This window comes from Alligator mississippiensis, chromosome 14 (genome assembly GCF_030867095.1).
Source record: "Alligator mississippiensis isolate rAllMis1 chromosome 14, rAllMis1, whole genome shotgun sequence".
In the NCBI taxonomy this organism is placed as follows: domain Eukaryota; kingdom Metazoa; phylum Chordata; order Crocodylia; family Alligatoridae; genus Alligator; species Alligator mississippiensis.
Genome location: NC_081837.1, coordinates 10185288 through 10196470, shown reverse-complemented (window position 1 = coordinate 10196470; position 11183 = coordinate 10185288). Strand labels below are relative to the sequence as shown.

At 42.1% G+C, this 11183-nt stretch overlaps 1 protein-coding gene across 1 annotated transcript; it reads left to right on the top strand.

Moving 5' to 3' along the window:
- Window positions 1-918: 918 nt before the first annotated feature.
- Window positions 919-9528, top strand: SUMF2 (sulfatase modifying factor 2). The gene is made up of 9 exons (XM_019493458.2): window positions 919-1105; window positions 2755-2911; window positions 3373-3487; window positions 4637-4681; window positions 5523-5673; window positions 6138-6193; window positions 7281-7365; window positions 7957-8122; window positions 9046-9528. Exons 1-9 carry the CDS (start codon window positions 1021-1023, stop codon window positions 9149-9151), a joined length of 966 nt encoding a protein of 321 aa, XP_019349003.2. The 5' UTR covers window positions 919-1020; the 3' UTR covers window positions 9152-9528.
- The last annotated feature ends 1655 nt before the right edge of the window (window positions 9529-11183 follow it).

Here is an 11183-nt window from a genome sequence, read left to right as displayed (position 1 = left end):
GACCCTGCTACAATGCTATCAAAATAACAGCAAGTATTCAAACAGCTTGATTTTGTTTTAGTTTTCCGATACTACAACCTTCTAATAGGCCTGTATGTATGTTCTTTGCTTAGCCCAGCAAAGCTAGCTCTAGTTTTGTATAGCTTTTGTAGAGACTTAAAAGATGTTAGTTCTTTGCAATTTTAGTGGTATTTGCTAGTCATTTAAATCTTTGGACTGTTCCAATGTTGCTTTTCAACATGGATATGAGTCTGATTGCATCTTCTGCTGCTTTCCAAAATGTGAATGGGTGAGCAAAAAAGCAAAACTGTTTCCTTACATCAACCTACTAGAGAAATTGTCCATATGAAGCTTCTTCATTTAAGGAGGCAAAGGGGAAGGAGTCCAGCACCTGTAACCCCAGGATTATGTATTTTGAAGTTTTGTTTTAAAAGAAAGAAAATACTATCACCCCCCTGCCAAAGATTAAAAACAGCCATGAAAGCAAATGGGACAGCTACCTGCACACATACCGTACACCAGCAGAGGCAATAACCCTTTTGGCAGGGGTGCCGCAAATTGGCTTTGTGCCTTTCTGAGTTGCTGTCCTGATTCTCCTCCGTCTGCCCTGCTGTCTACTCCCTAACCTGTTTGCTACTGTACAGTTTGTTTTTGCAGTGGGACTCGACTAATGTTGATGTAAATAGTTCTCAGGAAAAACTTGACTTTTAGAAACATCTGCAAAACTAGACTTGTTTATGCACGAATGTGTGGACTGTACAAAGCCATCCTCGCTCCCCCACTGGCTGAGACGATTTTTTTTTTTTTTTTCACTTCTCTCCTTCCTGTACATGCTCTCTGCTGCCTCCTTCCCCTGCACAGCCCAGACAGGAGGAGGCGGGGACTTGTGCTGCAAGAGAGTCGGCTGCAGTCTCCTCCAGAGTGAGATCCGGAAACACTTCCCCCTGTGCTGAGCCCTTCTGGGTTGCAGTTCCTCAGTTCTTTCCCAATTCACCTCCCTTTGCCAAGTGCCTGGCTCCGATGCTGTCCTTCCCCCCTCCCAAGAGCGTGCAGCTGGCTCTCTTGCTTTGCTGCTATCTGCTAGGGAGCAGCCATGCTCTGCAAGGTAAGTTAAGGCACCCATACATACGTCTTTCTGCACCCCCCCCCCCCAGTCCACTGCTCTTTGCCTTCTACCTCCCTGTAAGGAAGCCTTATAAGCAGCTTTCCCCTACTCACTGCTTTCCTTTGCTGCCCAAAGCTGTTACACTGCGCTCTGCTCAAGGAAGCACCTGAATCGCACCAAGCCTCAAATCATTCCTTTAACCACAGGGAAGCTCGAGGGGCTAACTCGAGATGAAACCTCACCAGCAGGCAGCTCTGAAAATAATGGTGAACGTTACGTGTGTTAGAGCAAAGCTCAAAGGACTATGCTTATTCCAATGGAGCAGGTACAGAGAGACCTGCACCCCTGCCTTGCACTGTAAAAGTAGGGTGTGGGTTTCACCCTTTTTACTGTCTTAGAGTACGAGCTGGATCCAAAACCTGAGTCTGTTTAAGGGTCTTGTGCCTGGTCAGTCAGACCAGTGTTTCTCAACCTTTTAAGTAGGAAGTGCCCCCTAACTTCTGGAAATTTTAATAAGTACCCCAACAGTCAATTTTTCCAGAGGATTTTATATTTACAGACTAATGTGTGCCATATGTTGGAAGAAGGGTTGTGTATATAAGGCCAGATATGACAGATGTCTGATCTGCTGTGGGTAGGGTTGCCACCTTTTACACCAGGGGTGTACAACTCAAGTATGGACTTGGGCTAGAGGTGATGAAGGCCAAAGCTAGGAGGGCTGAACCCAGTGCTTTTTATACGGGGAATTTAAAGCACTGCGCAATGTGGTGCACCAGATTTTTTGCCATGGTTTTGAGAGGAAAAGAGGGCGAGAGAGAGAAAGAGGAAAAGGAGATGAGAGAGAGTGTTGGGGTACCCGTGTACACCCTGCCTGTGTCTCGTGTACCCCCAGGGGTACGTGTACCACAGGTTGAGAAACTGAGTCAGACTAAAACCCAATTTCCCTGTGATGATACAGAAGCTCAAGGAATTTCCCTTCTCTTCTCACTCTCTCTAGCTGGTAGTCTCAGCCCCCGTGTATTTATTTTTCTCTATGTTTCTGCACCAGGTTTTGTTTCTATTTCTATTACAACAGTATTTATGCTGGCTAGTCTATGTGGAGGTGGGGAGTGGTGTCAGAAGGTGGGGAGCCACTCCATTTCTCTGTTAAATCCTGGGTCACTTTATGCAACTAAAGGTGGCAGAGCTGGATCACTTGCAAAGGAGGTTCTCTTAGTGGCTAGATACCCTGTACCCTGCATGTAAAACCTGCAGAGAAAGACCCAAGTGAATTTCACTGACATCCCAAAACAATATCCTGCAATGCCCCCTGCTGTATAAACCGACATCAAACAGCAGTGACTGATCTAAACCGGCAGCATTGGCCCGGTGTACTATAAGTCATCTGAAGTATCAAGTCTACATTTATCTCTGGGATATATCCATGGGTTTCAGCAGAGTCACACCCGCGATGTTTGGTCTACTCTCTGTGAAGTGCTATCAAAGAACACAAGGTAGTATAAATGCCAGGGACAATGATTAGCCACTTGTCAACCTCCTTCCTTGGGGACGAATGGGTCACTAACAAGGTGCATACAATGCTGGTGCCTCAAAATGTCAAGATGCTGGTGTTTCCAATTAATCTTCTTATGTTGGCTTATGTCGCACAGCTTCTGAAAAGGATGGGAGCATGGTTCAGTTGCCTGGCGGGAAGTTCCAGATGGGGACAAATTCACCCGATGGTCGAAATGAAGAAGGGCCTGTCAGGGAGGTGATAGTGAAGGCATTTGCTATTGACAAATATCCCATCACAAATAGGAATTTCAGGTAAGGGCAATATTTTGCATTTGCTTTGTTCATTGGGACTGGATGGAGTTACTAATGGAATCTGGAGACTTTCACGTATCAGGGCAAACTGGTAGTGGCTAAAATTGGTACTTGAATTATTTCAGTTAATTTTCTAGTGGAAAGGTCAAAAATCATATTTTTGGCAGCCTCAGCAGAGAGACTAGTGCATGATCAGAGAAATTTAACTAATCCATCACCTTTACAGGGGATCCCTCCAGATCAGGGCTGAGCAGTAAGTGTTCTTGTTTTCTCTCAAGGCTGTACCTACTTTGGGGGATTCAAGAAAAACTTTAATTTGCAAGTCTGACAGCCTCACAGTATTGATTTTTGCTAGAAATTCACAGTTGTTTTTCTTCTGGAATATTAGGAAATTCAATTTTAGATCTACTGTATTGCTATGGGGCGATTGTATAATACAAAGTGTGTCATATTTCCTCCAGGGAATTTGTCAGAGAAAAGAAATACAAGACAGAAGCAGAAACATTTGGCTGGAGCTTTGTCTTTGAGGATTTTGTATCTGAAGAGCTGAAAAAGAAAGTGACCCAGAAACTGGAGGTAATATTCATGTGGATCTTGAGGGGTGTTATGAAGTGACATCGACAATACAAAGTGGGATCTATTTGAAACAGTCAAAAAAGCTGATTGTGGAGCTTGTCGTCTGAGTTCAGGGCAATGTGAGGATAGTGGAATAAATAGAAACAGATCTGCTCTTGAAAGCTCTGCAGTTAAACGTTGTGGCCCCACGTGGCAAAAGGCGTTAATGTCTCAGCTTGTCTAGTGCAGAGGAAAAGGCACAAGTCTTTGGAAAGTGTAGGGATTAGAAATGGACTGGAGACTCATTGGGGAGTTTTCCTGTCTTATTTCTTATCATATTATATCATTTCACTTTGTTGCTATACACTCAAAAACTTCAGGGGAAGACCTTGATAGACATTTTTACTTCTGGATAATACCACCAGCTTCTGTACCCATTGGAGTCAATGGGCGTTTTGCTGTCTGTGGGTGTCTACATGAGACACTTCACTGTGGAGCAGACTAATTTGCTGCATAGTAAAGCATCACTGTCTACACATGTGCGGCAATTAGGGCGCAGTAGACTAATTTATTGCACTGGTGAATAGTCCTATCAGATACAAGTGGTACCCAGCAGTGCAGTAAATTACTGCACTTAAATACACACGTAGATGGTGATGTTGGGATTGGTTTACTCCGGCTCAAATTGAACTGGAGTATATTCAGTCACATTAATTGCATGTGTAGATGCACCCAGTTTCAATGAGAGAAGGACTGGATTGGCTCTTACATAATTTAAGACCCCAGTCTGTTGAATTCCACTTTGAACAATTTGTCGGGAGGAGGTCAGGTATGACCTCTTGATGGGCAGGAAGAAAACACATTTGTTTTGCAGTATTTATTCATCAGAGTTTGAAGCGGAAAGCCTGAAAGTTATTATGGATTTACAGAAATCCCAAGTTTTATTTTTCAAGTCAGATGTCTCTATACTGTACTGATAACCACTATACACATGTTTGTGAAATGACCCAGTTGATCAGACTGAGCTGCAAAATCTGTTTCCAGACTCAGAAATACTGTTGTTACTTGCTCTACATGCTGCCAAACGTGAGCGGCATGTGTTGTGCCGTCCATTAGGGGGATCATTAGTTAGCGGGATTGTCTTTAATATGGTTCTGTTTCTTTTCTCAGTCTGCCCCCTGGTGGTTGCCAGTTGACAAGGCGTACTGGCGACAGGTGAGTGAGTGTTTCTTTTAATTGCAAAGGAGGCAGGCTGGGCATTTTCACAGGAAGCTGGGTGCTTAAATCATCTATTGAAGTTCAATAGGATGTGGGGGCCTCATTCCCAAAGGCTCCTCTGAAAATCTGAGCCACAGTAATTGCAAAAGCAGAAGATAACCCGAAGGGCTGATGACCTGGCAGACTAGGGCACATGGCACCCTTCCGAGCTGTTCTTCTTCATTTTGCCTAGCTGTAATACAGTTAGGGGCTCTGTGATGGGAGCAGCCCTGCCTGTTTGGGAGTGATCACAGGTGATCTGGAGACTATAGTCTTGGGTGTGAATCCCATTAATACCCATAGCCTTTCTAGTTGAAATGGTCCCTGCATAACAAAAGTGAAGGTTTTGTCCCTGTTCCTACCCCAGCTGGGTGCATGATGAACTTCTACCAAGTAATCAAAGACAAGGTGGCCTGCATCATGTACAAGAAGGGTGCATTACCAAGTCATTTAGCAGTCCAGAGTATGGACATGTAGCTTCATGTGATGGAAGATGGATCAGTGGTGATGGCACCGTTCAATCTGTTATTCTGTCACAGATGATTAGTGTAATATTTATCATCATTGCCATTTCTCCCCTTTGATAAAGTAGTGTTTAAAAGGGTGCACCCAAATTTGTCTTCCTATATGCATTTTAGCAGACTAGTTATTGAAACACACAAGTCTTCCATGCAGAAATAGTACAGGATTCTGATACATTTCAGTGCCTTCCTGACAGGCAGAAGCAAGTGGGTGGGGATGATCCTGGTGGCATAGTGCAGCTGATGGATCTCATTTTAAACTGACCATTTCTATTCAGCCATCAGGTCCAGGATCCAGTATAAAAGACAGGCTGGATTACCCTGCGTTACATGTCAGCTGGAACGATGCCCAGGCATTTTGCAAGTGGAAAGGCAAAAGACTTCCTACGGAGGAGGAGTGGGAATTTGCTGCAAGGGGAGGACTAGAGAGTATGTAAGAGAAACTCTTTGATCTCTTTCTAAAACCAAACTGATCCTTCAAGAAGTGTCATTCCTACTGCTTTCTCAATCAGGCACACATTTCTTCCTCACTTTGCTGCAGTCTGGCCTCACTCCAGGGAGAACTGCATTTTGGTGGAGGATGAAGTGATCTGTGTGATTGTTCATATTATAGTAAAGAATAAGGGGATGCCTTGGGATGAAAATAAGCTGTGATAAAGAACCATTGTGTCCTTTGTTTTGTACATTCTTCAACATTTTTTTTCAAAGTTAAAATATTAATTTTTTTAATTAATGGTTTCTTAATCAGGGATATGGGCAAAAGGGTAAAGCCAACAATTCTTGCCAGTGTCCCAAGCAGGAAAGGACAATCAAGGAAAATTGTTAAAAAGAGGTAAATGAAGAAAACGGACTAAGCTTTAGGAACTAATTGGTCTTTTTTCCCTTTTGGACAGGTAGAATATATCCTTGGGGAAACAAGTTTCAAGTAAATCGCACGAATCTGTGGCAGGTAGGGTCCAAAAACCACCCTGTCTGTTGTGAGTTGTGCTGACGGTTTGTTGATTTAGAAAAATGTCCTTAAGTGACCCTAGAAGGTATTTAGGCAGTAAGTGATACGGACTTTTCTTTAGGATATTGAAAATCAGCTAACGGCTGTTGTCGAACTTGTCATAATTTTATTAACTTCCTCCATGGCTAGAAAATAGGCAATCACCCCACCCACAAATGGGGGAATTCAGATACCTCAACATTTCAAACTGTTCAGATCAAGAATTTTGTTGAGAAGGGGAGGGAGGGAAATCACGGATGCTGACAAAAGGGACATTTGTCATGCAACTGGCCCCCTGAAACCATGCTACAGCCATGCCCTGACAGAAGTGCACGGCTGCAGATTATTTTAAAAGTGGCCGATTGCATGACAAATTAACCCTCGTGTAATGAGGGATCAGATAAAGGTGCTTCAAACCAGAGTGCCTTCATCTAGCTTCTGTCAGTCCCTTCGTGTGACCAGGACTGGGCTGATGTGTCTAGCCCTGCCCCTGGTGCTATCTGCAGGAAGGGAGAGGGAATGAGGGAGGGGGAGCACTCTGTGGGCTGGGGTTTACCCAGCCTTAGCTGGGGGGAGGGAGGGGGAGTAGACTGAAGCCCCCTGCACCTTGCAGCCCCTTCCAGCTCAGGCTGGGCAAACCCCAGCCTGCAATGCACTCCCCTCCCTCATCCCCACTCCCTTCCTGCAGACAGCACGGGCATTGGGGGGCTGGGGGAGAGGTCTAGGGGAGAGGGGCTGCAGGCAGGCAGCTCCTCCCCTGGATCAGCTTCAAAGTAGAGCTCGATTTCCACCCCCCAAACAGTGAACATCTAACTCATGGCACTTTCTGTGAAATGCCATGAGTTATTTGTCAGTATCCCATGTCTCCCTCTTGGATTGACTGATCTACTGGTTTATCCCATGAAAGTATCTTTGTCTGTGATTTACATCTGTAAAGCTATTTCCATTGTTTTAAGTTACATGAGGTTCTATTGGAGGTCATTTTCTTTTGCTTCTTTCTGTGTTGCTGGTTATTCATTCTTCAGAGTGAAACCTTCTCTTCACACAGGGAAATTTCCCAAAGGTTGATATGGCAGAAGATGGTTACCATGGTGTTTCCCCAGTGAAAGCATTCCCTCCTCAGAACAGTTACGGTACAGAACCTACACCTTTGTCTTCCTTGAAAGTTCATCCATTTGTTAATTTCCATTTAGAAATAATAAAATGAGATATTGTGATGGAAGCTGGACTAATCCATTTCTTGGCATCCTGATATGATGATGCTGAGCATGTCAAAAAACTGTCACGGTTTTTAATGTTGTTTAAATTGGCTGCTGTAGGCCTGATATTTTAATGCAAGAAGCCAGCATTCCCTGCAGTGATTAATTTATAAAAACAATCCATTACTTTGTTTTTTTTATAATGGGTCTCAAAGCACCTTGTTAATATTAACTAATTGAAGCTTTTGAGGATCCTTTTGAGGATAAGCAAGCAGTATTGCTGCATTACACAGATGGGAGACCTGACACACAGTCCAGATAAGAGACTTGCCCAAGAATGAATGAGAAAGCAGGAAATAAAATCAAGAGTTTCTGACTTCTAGTCTCCTACTATAGCTATTACACCATCCTTACAATGGTAGCTTGAACATCATAACTCTGAGTGCACCAAAGTGCTTTCAGGAGGTCCATATATTAAAAGCACAGCTGTTCTATGGATATTCATGACCAATGTTTTTATCTCAGGGCTCTATGACCTGTTAGGGAACACTTGGGAATGGACTGCCTCAGAGTATTTACCTCCTGCAGCTTCATCAAGACAACGTGCTCAGAAAATGCATGTCCTGCGGGGCGCATCTTGGATTGACACAATAGATGGATCAGCCAATCATAAAGCTCGTGTTACCACAAGGTAAATGAATTTACTGCAGTGCCCCAGTATTGTTTTGTGCTACTATTAGGGTTCCACGATAACTCACACTTATTTCCATTTAGTAAATTATTTCTGAGTTACTTTCTTTTTATTATCTAGCAGTAATAATTTAATTTCTTCTAGTACCAAGAACACTCTATTAATACCTTGTATTTATTGGAAAATGCTTTTCCAAGCCAAGCCATCTCTGGAGTGAAGTGCAGCCAGCTGGTGAAAAGCACCCTGCACAATAGGATGGGAGGGAATATAAATGAACTCCTGCTGAGAGTGATAATAATGGAAATTAGGACTAATATGCAGTATAATTAATGGCAGGGATTTCATCTGTTTTAACTGTACAGACAGTCTCTGACAAAAGAAGTGAGATTATGTAGAATTTCTACATTATTCATGAGTAAATGATTAATTGCAGATATTACTGACATCCTTTTGCTTTTCTTCTCAGTGCTAATTATTGTTGGCCTAAAGGAAATATTTTTTAAAGCTCTGAAGAGAAACTGCATCACTGCTGAGCTCCCTGGAGGCAGTTCTGAACATTACAGGGCAGATTTTCTAAATACTCCATTCCTGTTTAGACACCTAGTTTAAGCATAATTTAAAAAAATCGCAATATATTAGATATTTAGTTCTTTAGAAGATGTAACCACCTACTTGGGAACCTAACTGGAAACTGAGCTCTTTGAAAACATGCCTGTAGCTATCACTTTTAAAGTACCTGAACACCAGAAGTCCTTCCATCACAGATTGTGTTTCAGTTACACACAAGGTAACTGGGATTCATGCAGAAGTGACTAGGTGGCATTGCATGAGTTGTGCTCTATAGGATGTCAGGCAAGGTATTGTAATGGTCAGTTCTGGCATAGTAAATTGATTCACTTTGATTTTTGTTTTTTTTTGCCTAGAATGGGAAACACACCAGATTCAGCCTCTGATAACTTGGGTTTTCGCTGCGTTGCTGATATCAACAATCTCACAACTATGAAAACCGGGAGGAAAACAGAGCTGTGAATAAGTCCCTTAGTGAAAATAACCTCAGACATTTTCTCCTGTGGAGATGAACTGTAATTCCCTGTGGCTGGGTTTGATCCAAATTTAGCAAGTTTTAAAAATTTGCAACTAAATCTTCATTTTTGCAAAGGCAGGTTTCAGGCATTGTCTTTTTTTGGTCTAATTAATTCCTTAATTCCCTGTTGGCTTTTGTAAATGCTGCTGCTCTACTTTCAGCTAACCTCATCAGCAGCCCCAGTGGACACAGTTCTGCAAGCACTTCATGGAAACAGTTCCACGGAAATCCAGAGAAATACTCATGAGCAACCTCTTGCCATCTCAAGGGTATTTAAGTGCCAAACACGCAATGATTTAAATTAAAACATGATTGAAATCAATCTCTGCCTCAGTTTTCCCACCTGAAAATCAGGCATCGTAAAACTTACCTACCTCACAAGACTGTTGGGAGAATGGATTATTTCAAGGTTCCACGGGTAGAGCTAGGATTTTGAACAGGGGTTGTGCAGATGGTATGGCACATTGTCACATATGACACAATACATACTTTTCTCCAGTTAAAGAGAAACCAGATGCATTACTAATATGCTGTGGGCGAGGGTCACGCCACACAAAAACAATTATTGGAATGGGCACTAATTTGCTAGATTATGTGTAAAGTTTAAAAAACCACAACTGACTAGGCAAAAAATAGTTAAAATGGTCAAAAGACACTGCTTCATTAGTCCTGTAGTCATTATAGTTAAACATATGTCTCTTATTCAGATCCATAAAACAAAATCTAGCCTTCTTGACTGCCTTGACAGTGCCTCCAAAACTTCACTCTCAGTTGTTTCTGCATCTGATTTAATATGATCGCACTTAAGGCTTTTAGATAGAACTAAAAACAGTCTGCAAAGCTGTGAAATAGGAACTAACAGAAAGGAAAATTGCAGAAGAAAGGATAGTTTCAATAGTGGAACATCAAGACCATTCAAAAGGAGAGAGGGCATGTGGAGTGGAGAGAAATTAGTGGGAATCGGGGAGATGATAATGAGCCACGAAGTCAACTGAATCAGTATTGTCTGATAAATGTGGTTGCCCCTCCCAGGCAATTGGTTTTCAAATTTGTGTGGAGCAGGAATGAAAGCACCGCTGCACCGCCCTGGATCCATCCCTGCAAAGTTCTATAGCACTTCGAAGATAAATGCTTAAGTATTATGGCTGGGACTACAAAAGCATGGCTACGAGGGCTGGGCCGCTAACTCCCATTGAAAGTCAATGGGGTTTGGTCATGTTAACTCCTTAAATTTCTTTACTATCCATTCTTAATATTATTACATTGCTTTATATTAAGAATTAAAAGTGCTGTATCTTAACAATTGCCCAGCACACCAGCTAAGTAAAATGAAGCACATTTATTGACATTTAAACAGTTAAATTTAAAGTTACAAAACCATATATATTTATTTCTGAATGCACAGATAAAATAAATAGAAATAAATAGAGCAAACCCACTGGATGTTTTGAGCAATGTAAGTTCTATGTACTAGCCACGTACCTTTTAAAACTTCTCAATGAATATGCAATGCATGGGTCAATGTTAGCTGCAGTGTACATTTTCCTTCATTCAACAGGCGTTTAAAAGCCTAAATCACAGCTGTATAAAGTGAATTGTTGCTCTTTAACCTAAAGCATTAAAATCTTGGCGCAAAACTGTCTCCCATGCTTAAAGAGTGCTTAGATATTTACTGCTGTAGCTGAAGCGAGCAGTGCTAATGGCATAATAGCATTTACTGACTAAAAGCAGTGCCCACTTCACAATACTGCCCATCACTGAAAGAAAGGAAAGAGTGAGCTGAGTCCATTAATATTAAGGTTCTGAATGCTGTTTCTAGAAAAATGATTGAATTACGGAAAATGCAAAAAATGTTGTTTTGGTTGACTTGATATAAATGAACAGAAAAAAACAACAAAAAAAAACCCCACTGAGGGTCAAGCAAAAACTGCTTCATTTTGGGAGGTTTTTTTACCTTCTAAAATTTGTTGTAGGTGA